General features: G+C 36.4%; 3 protein-coding genes across 4 annotated transcripts; 1 reads left to right on the plus strand and 2 right to left on the minus strand.

Moving 5' to 3' along the window:
* Positions 1-743: 743 nt before the first annotated feature.
* Positions 744-7910, plus strand: LOC117624801. Of its 2 annotated transcripts, none has more exons than XM_034356255.1 (9): positions 744-1922; positions 3428-3557; positions 4183-4670; positions 5161-5241; positions 5365-5469; positions 6051-6164; positions 6282-6365; positions 6784-6855; positions 7141-7910. In XM_034356255.1, exons 1-9 carry the CDS (start codon positions 1602-1604, stop codon positions 7246-7248), a joined length of 1503 nt encoding a protein of 500 aa, XP_034212146.1. In that variant the 5' UTR covers positions 744-1601; the 3' UTR covers positions 7249-7910. The 2 variants fall into 2 exon arrangements, with proteins under 2 accessions (XP_034212146.1, XP_034212145.1); XM_034356254.1 differs by having other exon boundaries at positions 7203-7910.
* Positions 7911-8256: 346 nt separating this feature from the next.
* LOC117624911 (release factor glutamine methyltransferase) lies at positions 8257-10821 on the minus strand. Its single transcript, XM_034356431.1, has 3 exons — positions 9954-10821; positions 8901-9146; positions 8257-8539 (listed from the first exon to the last, which is right to left on the minus strand). Exons 1-3 carry the CDS (start codon positions 10650-10652, stop codon positions 8408-8410), a joined length of 1077 nt encoding a protein of 358 aa, XP_034212322.1. The 5' UTR covers positions 10653-10821; the 3' UTR covers positions 8257-8407.
* Positions 10822-11717: 896 nt separating this feature from the next.
* On the minus strand, positions 11718-16526 carry LOC117624780 (heat stress transcription factor A-1b-like). Its single transcript, XM_034356228.1, has 3 exons — positions 16062-16526; positions 12302-13620; positions 11718-12015 (listed from the first exon to the last, which is right to left on the minus strand). The coding sequence occupies exons 1-2, from the start codon at positions 16296-16298 to the stop codon at positions 12346-12348; spliced, it is 1512 nt and encodes a 503-aa protein (XP_034212119.1). The 5' UTR covers positions 16299-16526; the 3' UTR covers positions 11718-12015; positions 12302-12345.
* Between the last annotated feature and the right edge of the window lie 1030 nt (positions 16527-17556).

The raw sequence follows: 17556 nt of genomic DNA on the forward strand, positions 1-17556 counted from the left end.
ATCATGTCAGATCCGTCTCACGCCATGACGTATCTTGACTTGGCAATAGATTATAAGCAAGTAATCTTCTCTTATTACCAAGTTTGACATGTATTAATCAATTCATATCCGAAAATGACGTATTTTGACTAAGTAATTGGATTATAAGCAAGTAATTTTCTCTTCATATAGTTTGACATGTATTAACCAAATCATGTACAAGCATGATGTTCATCCTTTAAAACCGTATCATATCCCGAATTTGATGAAATATAATGAATTTCTTGACTCGGTAATAGATTATAAATTATGTCTGAATGTATGGTCTTGATTCATTTGCAATTTAGCATTAATTTGGTTAGAGTTCTATAACTATAAACATAAGCGAACAAAAACAAGGGAAGCCATGATCTGCCAACCAGGCAGGACAATTCCCAAATTAAAAAGGAGCAGAATCAACCTGTTTATGTTTAAGAATTCCACTAATAAATTCCCTTTCACATCACATTCTTCTAATGTTGACAATAAAAATAAAGTATTAAAGTAATAAGTAGATGGTAGGTGTGTGACATTATTATTTATTGAATAGAAAATATGAAGTGGTTGTAAGTACTAAAAACCCAACTAAGCAAACATAATGAGGGCTAAAAAAAAAAAAAAAAGGGAATGAAAAACAAGGGTGTCAAGTGGGTCCTACTGGGTCATAATTATGCCAAAAAAACAGTAACAAAGTGACACAAGTGTAGTAGTCTCCTCTCCTGTCCTTCTTCCTGTGCAAGCCAAAGGCCCCCCTCCTTCCCTCTCTCTCTCTCTCTTCTTCCTTTCTACACCTTTTTTAAACTTTTCAAACTCTCTTTTTCACGGGCAATGCCTGTAAAAAGTTAGGGTTTTTATCTCTCTCTCTCTCTCTCTCTCTCTCTCTTTCTCCCCCAAATCCTCTTCCTCCGAATCCCCTAGAGCTTCCTCCTTTAAGGCTTTAACTCTCTCCTCTCCATTGTCGGTGCTTCAACTGTCTCTCTCTCTCTCTCTCTCTCTCTCTCTAGGGTTTCCACCATAACCGGGATTGCAGGTCATCTTCATCTGCTCCGTTTAATTTGTTTTGGAGGAGACTGATATAGCCAGGCTACCATTCTTGGTCTAGGAGTTGGGACTACTTGTGGGTTTCGTTTCATAGACACTGAGACATTCGCGTCAGAAAAGCTAGAGAGACATTATTTCAAAAAAGCGGAATATTTGCGAATTTTGTATCTGTTCTTTTTAGCTTTTGAGCGTGTTTTTGCTGCTTTTTGGAAGCTTGCATGTGAAGCAATACGAGAGTTGAATGAAAGCAGAACGTGATCCAATTTACTAGTTGGTTTGCGGGAGGTTGGGGCTTTTGGATCCTGCTTTAAATCCGTGAATTTGAGCTGCATCTATTTTCTCCTTTCCAGCTTGGTATTTTATCAGATAAAGCTTTGTACTTGCTCTTTGTTCTTATGTTCTATGGACTTCTTTGATGATTTAGCATCACAGAGTTTGAGTTGTTGCCAATTTTGGATTCAAATTGATGGTTATAGGTAGCAGGGTTTGTTTTGAACAGTAATCTGCTTCTCAGCTAATCTCATACGCCCATATTTGTATTTATGGAGGACATAGGACTTTTTAAACAAGGTTGGAAATGGCTGCTATCACACAAGCACGTTTACTCGCGATCTCGAACAGCGATCAGTGGATTTAGAGATGAAATGGGGATGTTCATAGAGCGGCATTGGCCGATGGTGTGCAGTGGGTGCACCAAGACGGGGAGGCTGTTGCTCTTGTTGTTGATTTATTGGCGGGACTGTGTTGTAAGAGGTTTTCGATCCTTTCTCGGGTTGGGTTCTGCGGCTTTGCTCCTTATAATGTGGAGTTGCTTTCTCAGTTTGACTTCCATTTCTTGCTTGATTTATGTACTTCTTAGTATGGTATGTTCCCTTCTCATTTTTTAAAAACTCTTCAGCGTTTTAATTCTTGCCTTTTGCCAATGCGTTGTCTTCTATTTTTTTTTTTTTTTTTCTTTCTTAATTCATTGAATTTCATTATATAGATGGAAATTTATAATTGGGTCGCACAACATGGAATTTGTAGATGTGTGACAGCATCAGAGAGAATTATGATTCCTTTCAAAGTCCTAATCCGTTTAAGGATTTAATGACCATTTTCTTATAAGGGTATTTTAGGAGTGATGTCTTTTAGATGGACAATCTATGATGTAACATATGGCTCATAGTTGGCAGCTGAGAAAGCAATGGTTGATCCAACTTTTGGAGCGTGATCTGTGTGGATCCTTTAAATAGTGTTTGGGTCTCAAAAGAAAGCCATTTTTTTCCCTCAATTTTAAAAATCAGTGTGTAATATCATATGGGAATAATATTTTAATTTTCATTATGTGGAATATATATATATATTTTTTTGTGTTGTAATTTTATTGTATGTTGTTTTTTCATTTGAAGTATGTGGAATAATTTTACTGAAGTCAGCATTGTCAACTATAAGTTTATTCACCGTTAAGTCATAGTAAGAGTGGTTCTCTTTGAAGTGTGAGTATAACTACGGTTACGTTTGTGCTCTATAGCCTATGGTTACGTTTGTGCTCTATAGCCTATGGTTGTCACTGCAATTACACATCTGCAAATTTACATAGTTCCAAGCACCATTTATTAAAAAACCTTAATGGTTATTCAGAGGAGTGGACAGTGTTCACATAGGATAGATAAGGTTTTCCGTAGAGGGGTTTTAGGAGTGGAAAAAGCGTTGGCATAGGATAGACTAGGAAGCTGGGGGATGTTTGCTCATGAAGTAAGCTAGGCCAGGACAGGATAATGTAAATGTTTTAGGAATCGCAATTGAAAGGGTTGAGGGTTTGCACATATGCAGAAGCTTGCATGTTAAGGTTAAAGAATTCAGGTTTCGTGGTCTACCTGGGACCAAATATTTCAAGTTTTAGGTTATCTTATTGAAGACTTAGTAGAAATTACTTAATTGCCAAATTAGGGCCTTCTGGTGGGAAAATAAACAGAAGAAAGGCCAGTCATGTTATATTTGTCAAAAGACTGCAGTGGAATTAAGATTATTTCTAGAAGATTTTTAGACTTGAAAGAGTTGTGTTTAGCAGCTATATTTCTAGAAGCTTTTCAAACTTAAGAGGCCAATGCCACACCCCACTTTGGATAACAGCATAAATAGGAATTGTTTATTAGATATGTTCTGTGACTTTGTGGGACCTTCGTAGCTTTCTTGTCTTGGCTTTACTTATACAAGGTGGCTTAATTTAGAATAATGGATAGCTATGAGGTGACATCTGTGGAGTATTTGTAACTTCAACAATACAAATACATATTGGTATATAAACTTAAATGAGTATATACATTGCTAGCTACAGAACAAAAATTTGAAAAACTGCCACTTACGCTTGGGCCCAATATTTCAGGGAGCTGCTGGAGCTGCTGTTCAGTACTTGGGTTACACTCCAGGACTTTTTATAGTAGGGCTCTTCGCTATTCTGATTTTATGGATGTATGCTAACTTTTGGATAACAGGAACATTATTTATAGTTGGAGGTACGCCTACTTTCTTGACCTTGAATTTAAAATTCAGTAACATGATGCAGAGATGTTATTCTTTTGAATGTCTTCTGTTCCCTCAATGTTCTTGCTTTAACGATGTTGCTATTTTATTTATACTGTATGAAACATGCAAGGGTGCATATCTACCACTCATTGGCTTATGTGCATGAATATGTACCTAAAATGAAAGTGATGAACACACACAGTTCTGGCTATCTAGAGTTGAACGTAGTAATTTTGCAGCAATCTTTTGGAATGATTTCACATTCACAACATGATATCTAGGAAATAATGAAATAACTGAAGATATAATTTTAGCCTTCTGAATGCATCAACATAGAAGACTTGTAATTTAACCAAATAAACACTGTATCACAAAAGATTTGAAAAATGTCTTTAAGTTCGACTATAAGTGTCCTCATGTTTATTTGGGTACATGCCATTAATCCTGCATTACCTTGGGTATTTCATCAAAGTGGTCTTAGTGTTAAACAATCTGTTGCGAAAATTCCAAGAGTTCTGCATTTAGAGGTCTTATATATGGAGCAGCATTCTGCTAAATTTTGGCTTTTCTATTGATGTTTAAAAATACTTAAGTCTTGTTTCAAATCAAATGCAGGTTATTTGTTCTCCTTAAATCATGCACGGTTGGTGGTCTTTATGGCAGCTATATATGCTATTTATTGTGTCAAAGTTCAAGTTGGGTGGCATGGTGTTATTCTCTCAATAAACCTTGCATTCTTCTCTAATGATGCATTAAATTATATGCTTCAATGGTGTGATAATGTGAGTGAAAGCACACACTTTGAAGAGCAGAAGCAATCAGAAGAAGTTATTGAAGATGACTTTTCTGGGGAGTGTGAATACTCTATTCCTACTGAGGAATCTGAAAAGGTGCACTCATGTAAATCATCAAGCAAGCCAGTTACTTCAGCTGTTATTGATGTTCCGAAAGAATCTTCCCCTAGTACAGTGGCCAAAGAGGAAATAAATTCAGCTGTTGAGATGAAAAAAATATTGGACAGTATTGATCATTATGAAGCACTGGGATTTCCTCGCCACAAAAAAATTGATGCTGCAATTTTGAAAAAGGAATACCGGAAGAAGGTGGATATTATATTTCTTTTTTTCTTGAGGGGTTGAATTCACCAGTGGGAGTTCTCTCTTTTTTTCTCATTCTAAGTACTACTTTTGAAATGATTTATTTAAGGGAAAGGTGCTTTATTGGGATTTGACTAAAAAGGAGTAGCATTAGTGACTAAATACAATTTATAAGAATCTGATATGCAATGAGTTATACTATGTGTGTGTGTGTTATGTATATTCCATCGGACAATTAAACACGATTCCATGTGATTAAGTCTTGATTGATAGTTTACTTCTTTACTAATACTGAGCCTTTAGATCTCTCACTACAATGAAGATTAGAACACTTTCAAGTGTTCTATTCCTAACTGCTGGTTGGGATCTAATGATGCAGGATTGGTTACTTACTCTGTGTGTGCCTTTTTTGTGTATATATATTATAACTCATTCTATTTAGAAGTTTACTATCTCCCCTCTTACCTCATTTATTACTTGTTTATCCTTTGTATAGGCCATGCTTGTGCATCCAGATAAAAACATGGGAAGTGCACTAGCCAGTGAATCGTTTAAGAAACTTCAATGTGCATATGAGGTAATTATACACAAAGCACTGTTTTTTTTAGTTGTGTGATTATCCCATAATGCATGTCTGAGACTCTGAAATGAGAATTATAGTTATTGTGTATACGCCACTCACAATCGAATACATTTTTAGGTTCTATCTGATTCCACAAAGAAGCGAGACTATGATGAGCAGTTGCGGAAGGAAGAATCCAAGACAAAGAGTGTGTGCCAGAAGTCCCATGGTACTTCACATCAGGTGAGCTATGTTCTGTGCTTATTGATTTAATTGGTAGGTTACCTGATTGCCATTTTGATGGAGGTCGTCAATAACTATAGAAAAGAGAGCAGAGATGTAAAGGATATGATATGTTTGTGTTATGCCAGGAATTGCAAATTCAAAATATATTAATTACATATTCTGGGGTGATTAATTTCCTGCTCATATCAACTATGCTAATATTGACCAAAGGAAAAGTTTGAGGTCGATTTTGCCCTTGGCAGAAAAAAAGAAGGAAGAAACTTAATTGTTGCTTAGCATGTGTATGGCTATACTTCCTAGTTTGTTTTTGAAAGTTGGGAGCCATTTACATTGTGCAGGATGATGTCTTCTTGTTGATGAAGAGTATGAAAAAAAGTATCATGACTTCATTGTGACTTTGAGTAGAAAAACTTATCTTTTCTTATTGCAGTCTGCATTTTATTCACGTATCTTTTTTCCTAATGATTTTAACTGCAGAAATCTGTTTTTCCTTGGTTCGTTTCTCTCTGAATTAATTCACTGATGCTCATATATAACCCCTACTTAAAATTGCATTAACATACTTCTACTCTAAGCAGGATGGTCCAGATTATTGTTCCGAAGAGTCGAGACGTATACAGTGCACTAAGTGTGGAAATTCGCATATATGGGTATGCACCAACAGAAGTAAGGCCAAGGCTAGATGGTGCCAGGTCAGACACTGCTCTCTATCATTAGTATTTTTTAATTATTATCACACTGTTGAAGCCTTCTCTCTCTAATTTTTGCACTTCAGTCTTATGTGCCTCTGATTTCTGTTTTGGCATTAGGATTGCTGTCAATATCACCAAGCAAAGGATGGAGATGGATGGGTTGAGTACAAAGGATCTCTAGTCTTTAATAGGCATCATAAGGTAATTTCTATAGTAATTTCTTTTTATTTTTCAGAATTTATTTTCTATACCTTGAGAATTTTTAACTTCTCAAATATCAAGACGTGATGAATTTTTTTGTTATCTATGCAAATACTTCTGATGTCCTCACTTGTATTTATCAATGTAAAAAAAAAAAGAATTTTCCCATGAAAGGTGTAAATTGCTTGATGGAATGTTTGGCTGCAAAATCTACTATATAAATTAAGGGATGCAGGAAATTCTTTGAGAGGTAATTAGAAGGAAGTATGATATTCAAATGCTGTAGTGTTGCTGTGTAATATAACATTGATATACATGATTTGTTAAATTGAATCATGATCAATTGCCGTCTTTGCCGGAATGTTCATATAAGCATCCCTTATAATAGTTGTTGGCCCTTTGGTTTCTTGTCTTTTAGGTGGAAATACCACGAGCCTTTGTTTGTGCTGAGAGCAAAATCTTTGATGTGTCAGAATGGGCTATTTGTCAGGTACTGTTTGAATAAAAAATCTATCTAAGTTATGAAAATTTGTCTTCTTCTTACCCTATTTGTGCATGTTCTGCCTTACATACTTTCTAGATGTGGATTATGGAAAATGACATGAATCAGGCGAATCATCTCTAGCATCCTTCTTATTTAAAAACTTGATCTGGAAAGTAGTCTAATTTGAGTAAATCAGTGTTCAAATGTCAGATATCATGCTGAAAACACCATGTTATAGAGACTTAGAGAATATGTGCTCTTGATCCATTATTATGGTGTTGGTTCGTGTAGATTTACCTTTTGCCAGGGGGAAAAAGGTTTGGTATCTCACAGCTTCAACTTATACCATGTAGGGAATGGCATGCAGGCCCAACACCCATAGGCCTAGCTTCCATGTAAACATGGTTGGTTTGGAGAAAACTCAGAGATCGAACTCAAGTAGGTTCCCATGGGATTTGGATGCTGAAATGATGGATGAAGATGAAGAAGAATTTGAGGTGTGGCTTCAGCAAGCTCTGGCGTCTGGCCTCTTTTGTGAGTCCTCTAAACGCCGAAAGAGCTGGAGTCCATTCAAGTTGCCCCAAAGGGTGAAGAGGCAATCGCGAAGAACATCATGCTGAATAGCTCAAGAAGGCTAAGCCAGAAGATCTGCTGCCCATCCCAAGAAAAAGCAAATGATTTTTTTTCTGGAAGAAAGGTAGTTGGGAGTGTCAAGATACTGATTGATAGGTTGCTTGTATCACCAAACAAAGGTTGGTGCTTAACAAAGATGACAAGGAAATGGTTTGATCTCTTGAAAATTAAGATCAGAGATCAACACACTTTGTATCACCACCGAAAGGGGTAGGCCCCAGGTTTCAGTCATAAGAGCCCAGATTTTTGTTGCTCTTGTTGCACGTTTAACCCCTTATGTTCAGTCGTATGACGTCAGTTAATCTCAATGTCGTACCTGAATGATTCAGTACAAGGTGAAAATCCACCACGAACTGTTCCTCTTTTTTTGTACATATTTATCTTGTCAATAAAATTTCTCCTTTGTCCTGCCAACTTGGCATGTTTCTTGTTTGGTAATTACAGAAAAAACCCAACTGTGGATGTGTGTATACAAGAGGAAATTGCGCATTTGATGATTCGATTTGAATCCTGAAAGTTGTTCTTTCTATTTACTCCAAAAAAATTGTCAACATGACTTCACCTTAGCTCCACCCTTCAAATGAAATGCAAGGTTGGGTACGTTCTATACAAAAAGTTTTTCTTGGCAAATTTCTCACTTTCGAAATGAAATTGTTGACAAAATATTGCCTTCTTTTTTTATAGTCTTCAATATGTCTGAAAACGATGCAGACTTTGTGTTAGCAATGCTGGAACTCACAAAATGAAGTATTTGCAGAACTAGTACGCATACAATAATTTGCTAGAGGCAACCCACGCTCCATTTCTTTCGTATAAAGGGAGGCCGAAGGGCACCAAATTTGAATATTTCTTGTTTACATGTAAGAGAAAAAGAAAAGAAAAGGGATGACTCAGATTCCATGTAGGAGATCATAATTCATGTTGCTCACTTGTGGAATCCTGTAACAAATCTATGAATACCAGCAAAATCAGGAACTATTTTCAAATTACAAAAGCTGCCTCCAGCATCATTTTCCATGTACTCTACAAGATGTTTGCACTGCTTCTCCCCATTTGTCTGCAACAATATAGGATTGATGAGGAAGATTAGAAGTTACCAATTACTAACTAGTGGAAAACGATAATGCATCTCACTATATCTTGCACATGAAACACCTTTTAGTCACCATACAGAAACACCATGTAGTTCTAGCAAAACAAGCAATGGGCATAATGGGCAGGACCTGAAGCCTAAATTACACAGAATATATGGCAGATTTAGCTATTAACTGACTATACCGACTGCAACTTCCGCTCATCTCCATACAAGTATCACCATAATAAAATTATAACTAGCTACAGTTCATTCATTGTAGTACTTTTCAATTTTTAAAGGACAAATGCTAACACTTTACTTTTAGAGAATGAAAAATAGATACCTCAAAAGCAAAAAATCCACCAGGTTTCAACATAGAAGCAGCCCCTTTGCAAATATGTAAAAGATCATCCATGCCATTGATACCGCCATCCAATGCAACTTTGGGTTCATGTCGTCCAACTTCAGCTTGAAGCCCTGAGATATCGTCACTTGGTATGTATGGTGGATTACTTACAAGACCTGCGAGTTTACCTTCCATATCCTTTAATGGTTCAAGCCAAGATCCTTGCCTTAGCTCCACTACATCCTGATTGGCACATCAAAATTGGAGCTTGAGCATTGAGCAAAATGGAGAACTTTGAAAGCAGTAAAAAGAACAGGGGAAAGAGATTACATTCCAAATGTTTTGAACCTTCATCTTCAAGTTAATTGGAAATCAATATACTTGTATTTTTTTCAGTAGAAACATAATGTTTTACCAAGGAATCAGATTCGTACGTTCCGGGACACCTATACCTAAACAAAGTTTGTCCAAAAATCCTTTGCTAATACATAGACAAAAGTTGGGTTATGCACAGCTTACTCTTGCTATTCTTTCTGTTACATGACCTAAGGCAGCATAACTGCTGATACAATTAGAATCTCAAATCAACTAACTGGGCATGGTTGTAAACCGGAATTTTATCACACCTGCGTTCTGTAGTACAAGAGTTCTCTATTGCTGCTTTTTTTCCATTAAAGATGTGCTCTAGAATTAGGTGCAAGATGACTTTAGCAATGGAAGTTGGTGGTTTTACTGATGAAAGGGTTCATCGCAATATCAAAAGCCCCACTTTTTTTTTAATTTTTTAATTTTTACAATATTACTGTAAACACTCTTTCACAAGATCCTAAAAACCCAGATAACAAATTCCACTTTCTCTTCCATTGACATCCAATTGCCATTAGCAGATACTAAAGCTAACCATTCACTCTCTCTAATAATGAAACAAAGCATAGCATGTCAACCCAACAATCATATGTCAGTTTACAATCCACATTTTGTAAAGAGACTCTTTTAGCACACTTATCATTCTTCTTTCAAGATAAAGATAAGTAGAATTTTATCACTAACCTGTAAACCATACCTCTGCACATTAAAACCTGCCACCTCAATTGCTGCAGGACTCAAATCAGTTGCAATGACTCTCCCACCAGTCCCCAAAATCCTCCCAATCCCAATAGCAATTACACCACTCCCAGTCCCCAAATCAGCCCACAGACCCTCTCTTAACCCTTCATTACCCAAAACCACATCACCCACCAAATCAACAATGAGCTCAGTCTCAGGCCTTGGAATTAGAACCCCTTCTTGAACACAAAGCACCAAGTCCCTCCAATGCTCACACCCAACAACATACTGGAATGGCCTCCTCTCTTCAACCCTCTGCTTCCATAACATGTAAAGCTCCTCCAGGGCCACCCTTAGCCTAATGCTTCTCTGGTTGTTTTCCATACCTTCTGATTCTTCTTCGATTGCGTCCTTCATGAGCCATTTGATCTCTCTGCACAAAAGGGTTGAGTCTGGGCCATTGTCCAAGTCCACAAACGTTGACCCAACAGAGGAAGCGAGACTTTTGGCCCAGTCATGCCATTTCTGGAGGTCTGAGGAGGCGGCTGAGTGTATGGGTGGCTTCAGAAAGAGAGGGGTTTGAGGTTTGAGTGAAGTGGGTGGTGGTGATGATATTGAAGAAGAGCAAAAGGAGCGATGGAGGTTAGTGACAGAAGATGGTTTAAGGAATGTTGAGAGTTTTGGACTGAAGCTTAGCTTCATCGTTCATGTTGGTGCAGAAAGTTGAGGAATGGGATTCTGGGCTTTTATCCCTGTACAGTATCAATATCTGGGTTTGAAATTGGGATGTGATTTATTACAAATTTAAGGTTTTTTTCTTTTTTTGGGAGCTGATTTTTCCACTCTTCTATTCTCCATTTACACTTTCTTTTGTTGTTTAATACTTTTTAATCAATATTATTCTTTTCTGTTATTTCTCTTTCCTATTCTACATTTACCCTACATTAAGGAATTCATAATTAAAATTAAGAAAAGTTAACAAAAAATAAAACAAAAAATAAAAATAAAATTTGGAAATGGATAGAAATGTAAATATTTGAAAGCTAAATTCTTTGTTTTTTTTAAAAATTTTTTATACCAAGTATGTGAGTACTATTTATCTTTGTTGTAGTTAAAAGATAATAAATTTTTTGGCCTAACATGTTTACAAGTAGAAGACCTAAAGAATGCTGCTAGCCAAACTGTCATTAAGAGCTTAGATATGCAAAGAGCAAGGTATGCACAATAGTCTTAGATTTTTATTCTTTCAAAATATTAGTAAGTGATTGTACATGTCTTTTTATTAAAGGGAATTGTAGAGTAAGGGTTAAATAGGAAAGAGAAATAACAAAAAAGAACAAAATTGATTAAAAAATATAAGTTGAGAACAAGGAAGTGGGAAAATCACCTCCCTTTTTTTTTGGGTGAAATTTTTTAAGGGTTTTTTTTAAAACAGGGTACTTTAAAACAAAACAAAGGGATGAAAAAGTGCATAGCCATTAAGTTATAGAAAAATTACTATCGCCTTTTCTCAAAAGAAAAAAAAAAAAAAGGTTATAAAAAAATTTGGATTGTATTTTAAAAAATGGATTAAATACTAATTTGAACTCCTCATTTGATAACATTAGGTGAACAAAATGGATTAAATACTAATTCGAACTTGGGACATTGTGCTAGCTAGACGCAGTTGGCAATTCCTATATCATCCTAGTTAATATTAAAAGATGTCATGGTTTGGAATGAATCTGATACCAAAATTTCTGTTGGAATACTCTCCTATGAATAAGATTTCAAAAAGCACCTGCTCAAGTTTTGTGCATATTATAAACCCACCTCATAAGGGGCGCAACATGTTTAGAAAGAACCACCCTCCCTATTTACTTCCCGATCCAAAACAGGATTTGCCTACATCATTGTTACAATAGACTTCACCATATACCAACAAAAAGGTCTTGGACGAAAATGCATCAAACAATATCGCTAAGCCAGATTACATGAGTAAAAGAGTTTCTTAAACTTGAATCTAGCTGGTCATTATTAGTCTTTGAAGAAGAGCTTTGCCTGCTCATCAGGGCGCAACATCAACCTGTGCAAGAAACATAGAAATTTGCAAAATTGGAAACTGAATAATAATATGCCTGCCTAATTGAATTGCTAACAGTTCAAGATTTCCAGGGTCAAAGAATTTAGGACGGAAAAAGGGTTTTAAGAATTAAAGGTAATAAATGCTTACAGGTCAAAAAAATTGAAATGCAATATTGCTGTGCAAAATGGAGTAAGTAACAGAATTATTATTACAAACATTCAGTTAAAATTGAGGGAGGGTGACTATTCACATTCATCTAATGGTAAATGGTGGATTATGAATTTACCTCTTGATAGCAAGGAACATGTATATACAATTGGAAAGACAAGGTCAACCAATTCTGCTCCCTGGTGCAAGAAGCTCCATTTGTTCAGTAATATGATTCATATGTTGAGTTTTGTCCCATCCATTCTCCTCCGCCAACTTCAACTCTTGATCCGTGGTCCCCCCATCAGTGGAACTCAAATTAATTTCATCTACGTCACCAGTCAGAGGGCTCGCTGGAAGAAATTGTTCCCAGAAGATATCAGTAATTCCCGGAAGGTTAGAGCCCAGCAAAGCATCGACATCGGGCTCAGGAGAAAAGGCATCAGTTTCTGTAGGCAGGGTCCCATCCAAAACCGCTGACATATCCATGTACTCTGCATTCCCAGTCTCAGAGCTCATGAAGTTTGCGTTGGGGATTTCTACAGTGCTTTCTGGAACACCACCTTGCATTTGCGTTGATTCAGGCATAACTGCATCTTCTTGAAAATTATGCATGTTCTCTTCCAAAACTTGAGCTGCTTTAACACAATTGGTAACCGCATAAGGAGAACACTGGATCTCAGAAATGGCTGTAGAATGACAACTGTCGGGAAATCCAGACTCTTCTTCGGGCATATAACACTCCGCAGAAGTTGGTGGAACCTCTGAAAAGGTCACGCCCAAAATCCGGTTAGAGGTGTCACCGCTTTCTAATGCATCAGAAGAAGGAACATTGTCAATCAGGAAAGCATCAGGATTGATCGACGGTTCCAGCCTAGGAGATGCATTCATCTTCAAGATCTGCCGCAGCATTGCTTTTGCTGCTTCATTCATTGAAGGTTGGTACTTCACCATTTGTCCATCGAGAGATTTGGTGCTAAGCTTCCCAACCAAAATTTCATCTTCTTGCCTTGGGAGTCTCCTTTTCTTATTGCTTCCAGTGATTCGCCTGTTGTTTTCATTTTGATGCTGTACAAGCTGGGATAAAAATCCAGGACTATGCATAGCCTTTGCAAGAAATGACATCATTTGCTGCTGCCGCTGCTCCATTCCCTGCACACGTTGTCCAACATTATGTAACTGATTATCTGTTGCTTGCTGTTTCTGCCTCAATCTAACAAGTTCCTGCATAAGACTGTTCTTGTCATTTTTAAGTCTTTCGACCTCTTCCTCCAGCCCAAGATTTCCCACCTCAACACATGCCCCAACCTGAGAGCTCTGCACTTGAGGTGGTGCTTGTTGATGACTGTGTGCATGAGCTGGTTTCCGCCTGCTGACAGTCTTCAAAAGGTGTTTCTGGCCTCTTAGGAACCCTTCATTTGCAAATTCCCATCGGTCTGGATCAACCTTTCTAAAACCCTGCAAATTGAATGCAACACCATAAATACTAAAATTATATAATGAAAATATAAGTCAAAAGTTACGCATACATCTTAAACATTTTTTTTTTTTGAGCATAGGACAAAGAGCCAGAATCTCTCGTCTCATGATCCAGCCTCAGATAACAACCACCATTCATAGGCATAATTGCAGTATCAACCCTCCAACAGCCAAATGCTGCAAAGGAACTTATTAGCTTTTGCCTCCTTTTCCACTCTTTATCATTTCTTTATTTATTTCCAATAACCAACACAAGTAAAACTTCTACTTTCTGCGAATTGCGATCGCTGATGATAAAAGGCTTGTTTCTCAGATATTAGGAGACAATTTTATTGCTGAATAAACAATATTATTGCAATGGTCACTGAACTTGTACCCAGGCACCACAAAATTTAAAAACTGAATCAAGGGACTAAAGTGGAACTTGGATATAAGTTCAGGGACTGTTGCAATAATTAAATCATAACAAAAAATTACAACATAGTGAAAAAGATGTCCGCATTAGAAACAACAAAATAATGATACAATAGCCATTTATCGATATTAACCCACTACAGCTTGCCAGTCTTACTAGAGGCTGAAAATGGCAGATCCCTACACAACTAAGAGGCGATACATCTCAACTGTTCAAATCTGATTTAACAACCAAGAAACGAGTTCTCATTTAAGGACAGACACCTTATTAGAGTAATTCTATCTACACATAAACACATCCATGTACAAAAATACATACATATATAGATATAGATAAATACATATATCGTATATATGCAATTTTGATCTCATATTACCAGTGAGCACAGAATTCATGCTCACCAGTCATAGGATCAAAATCCAACGACTGATGTTCAAATTATGACAAAGCACTTTTCTTTGACATGCACGCTAGCTATTTGATTTTGATATATTGGTCGGTGAACAAGGATTTTTCTTGTTAACCGGTGTGTAGGAAACTGTAGATATCTCTCTCGAACCACTCACCGGATTATGTCGGATACACACACCCAGGTTTGTGTATGTATGCATATTATATACATATATGCAGATGTATAGTCATTTGTGATCGTCCTTCTATGGTTTAAATTTATAACCCTAATAAAAGTTCCAAATAATATGATATTAAACAAATAAGACAAAAACTAACAAAAGTCTCATATCCAAACACATGGATAATGCAACTGCCAAAAAATAAAAGCTTAACTTCACCTTTCTTGTCTTACTAAACAAAACTTTAAAAAGAAAAAAAAAAAAAAAAAAAAAAACTGATTTCATGTATCTTCTAAAACACTAACTCCTGGTGGGAATGTATGAATTGAAAAGGAAGAAAGAAGTATTCATAACTTATAATCTCTGGAAGTAGGAGAAGGGGAAAGGAACAAACCTCAGGTGTACATACCCATTCATTTTACATCCCGCTAGTTTCTATTAACAATGCCAATAAGTATTTACCAAAACTAGATCAGTACTTGATACCTATCATCTGTAAGAGTTGAGACAACATGAATTACTACATTTTGGATTATGCCATATAACTACATCGCCCTTGTAGTGCGAAACATTTTCAACATGTCACACTATCAATCACTAACTACGTTGACATGTAAAAAGATCAAACTACTGAGCTTATAAGACCAAGTTGCCTGTCAGTGTCACCAAGTTTTCAAAGAACTGTCTTCATCTGAATAAGATGGAATTTAGAGGCTAAAGAAAGCTAAACATGCCAATAATTTGAAATTTTCTGGGATATCAGCAAATGCCTAAGGAACTTTTATGTTCCACTTTATACAAAATGGTTTTATTACAATAAAACAACCCTATGGTCTTACTATGAAAAAAAAAAATTGATTGTATAATTAATCCGTAAAGATAAGAATGAATCATAGGAACAAACTTGCCAAAGAAGCACGTTAAATGAGACAATTTGCACATAACTATTAGGGTTTAGGCTCCGATTATAAATCTCGATGTACTTCTGATCTTTTACTGTCTTTTTTTTTTTTTTCCGGCTTGGTTTTCTACAAGTTCCGAACAAAACAAAACAAATTGAAATTTATCCGCTTGATTACATGATACAGTGACCACATAGCCCTGAAGGAACCCACTGAATGACCACGAATCCAATTCAACCACAGTAGCTAAAATCTTGTGATATAAAATCCACACAAACAGAATCTATCTTCATGGTTTATCTATTTACAACCTCCAATTCTATAAACCTTTACCAAAAGAACAATGATCAAACCTAATTGAACATTGGTCTTGCGTAACTACTCCAAATTTCACAGTTCTAAACGGAAGTACCGCGTAAACCATCTTCTTGTTTCTATCTAAACCTCCAAAAACCCACAATAAAATGCAGAAACAAAGAACAAAGAAAAAAGCAGAAGAATCGAAATTGGGAAAAGGGAAGAAATACCCACATAAGTATTCAGCTGCCTGACGAAGCTAGAGAAGTTGTTGTGCTTGAAATACTTGGGCAGGAGGTCCCTGGAGAACTCGGGCACGTTCCAAACGACGAAGCTGTTGTTGCCGTCGCTCCAGGAAACGACGGCGTTGGTGGACGGGTCGTCCACCATGTCGTAGGTTTTGTTCAGAAAGGGCGGAGGAGGAGTGTTGGCCAAGTTGATCATTGTCGCCGCGTCTTCGACTCCTTCCATGTTTACTAGCTGCTTTGTATCAGTATTTGAGAAAATGGGTTATCAGAGAGAGAAAGAGAGAGAGAGAGAGAGAGAGAGAGAGAGAAAGAAGAAGCCCTAGATTGCAGGGGAGGGGATGATGACGAGTCAGAAGGAAATGACGGGGAAGGGAAGATACAAAGTGAAGTTGAACGACTCGCGGCAAGTCTTGACGCAACTCATGACAACAGCACAAGTCCAATTAAGTACACAAATAGTGAGCGGATTTACACCTTTAAATTTTAAACAGTTTGCTATGCGTTGGCGCTCTGCGGTAAATTTGGAATTTTGGAAGGTGAGAGATGAAGATAAATTTTCCTTTTTTCTTTTTAATTTTATTTTATATAGAGTTGGAGTCTTGAAAAAGAAAGTAATTTTGGGGGAATTTTATTGCCATAAATTTTAATTTTTTTTAATTTTAATACGAGCAATATCTAAAGAGGGATGAATCAAAACTAGAACTTCAGATGCAGGGGTTACAAATCATTTTAGCTACAAGTTCCTTGACATAAATTTTGCCTTTTAAAATTTATTGTTAGAATGGATAAGATTTTTCTACTGAAATCACCCTCCTTTCAATTGTTTCCTCAATATTTCACTCACATTTCCCATAATTTCAAAAAAATAAAAATAAAATACAGTAACCCCCTACACCCACAAAGTGCCCTTAGGATTGGATAAACATTGCTCATCCACAACATCGTGAATGAATAAAATTGCGCCCACTTCCATTATACTACTACACATAAAATTAAGCAATGTTTCATTGTATTCTCTTTGAGCATACATGACATTGGGACAAGATGTTTGATAAAATACTTGAAAGAGAATGTAACTACACGGTACACATACATATTTGATAATGGATCAGTTATAATTTTATTTCTTGAACTATCATGCTAATTGAATTTATTTCTAAACTACTTTTTTTCAACTAATTTAGCACCCGAATTATTTTATAATTGCCAATTTCATACATCCCCTTTCATCAATGTTTGTAATGGTTAGATTATGATACAAGGACATAATGGTAATATGTACTTGAAGTCAAGCTTAAAGTTGGAACCTTTACGTCTCCTCCCTATATAGACTCTACTGTTTTCAAATAAAGGCATCGAAAGATATGATTAATCATTTTATTAGTCCGTGAACTTAGACTCGATTTGCATTTGAGTACTTCAATTTTAAAAATGGTTTCCCTTGTCCTTTAACTTCACTTTCACTAGGACAAATGGTCCTG

Source organism: Prunus dulcis, chromosome 4 (assembly GCF_902201215.1).
Source record: "Prunus dulcis chromosome 4, ALMONDv2, whole genome shotgun sequence".
Lineage (NCBI taxonomy): Eukaryota > Viridiplantae > Streptophyta > Magnoliopsida > Rosales > Rosaceae > Prunus > Prunus dulcis.

What these genes read in the sequence shown, in the direction of transcription:
- LOC117624801 (XM_034356254.1), top strand. Translation starts at nt 1,602, where the DNA reads ATGGAGGACATAGGACTTTTTAAACAAGGTTGGAAATGGCTGCTATCA. An exon ending in AACTTCAATGTGCATATGAG is followed by an intron (nt 5,242 to 5,364) that starts GTAATTATACAC and finishes ATACATTTTTAG; the next exon opens with GTTCTATCTGATTCCACAAA. An exon ending in CCCATGGTACTTCACATCAG is followed by an intron (nt 5,470 to 6,050) that starts GTGAGCTATGTT and finishes TACTCTAAGCAG; the next exon opens with GATGGTCCAGATTATTGTTC.
- LOC117624911 (XM_034356431.1), bottom strand. Translation starts at nt 10,652, where the DNA reads ATGAAGCTAAGCTTCAGTCCAAAACTCTCAACATTCCTTAAACCATCT. An exon ending in TGCAGAGGTATGGTTTACAG is followed by an intron (nt 9,147 to 9,953) that starts GTTAGTGATAAA and finishes TGTGCCAATCAG; the next exon opens with GATGTAGTGGAGCTAAGGCA. An exon ending in GTGGATTTTTTGCTTTTGAG is followed by an intron (nt 8,540 to 8,900) that starts GTATCTATTTTT and finishes ATATTGTTGCAG; the next exon opens with ACAAATGGGGAGAAGCAGTG.
- LOC117624780 (XM_034356228.1), bottom strand. Translation starts at nt 16,298, where the DNA reads ATGGAAGGAGTCGAAGACGCGGCGACAATGATCAACTTGGCCAACACT. An exon ending in TCAGGCAGCTGAATACTTAT is followed by an intron (nt 13,621 to 16,061) that starts GTGGGTATTTCT and finishes TTCAATTTGCAG; the next exon opens with GGTTTTAGAAAGGTTGATCC.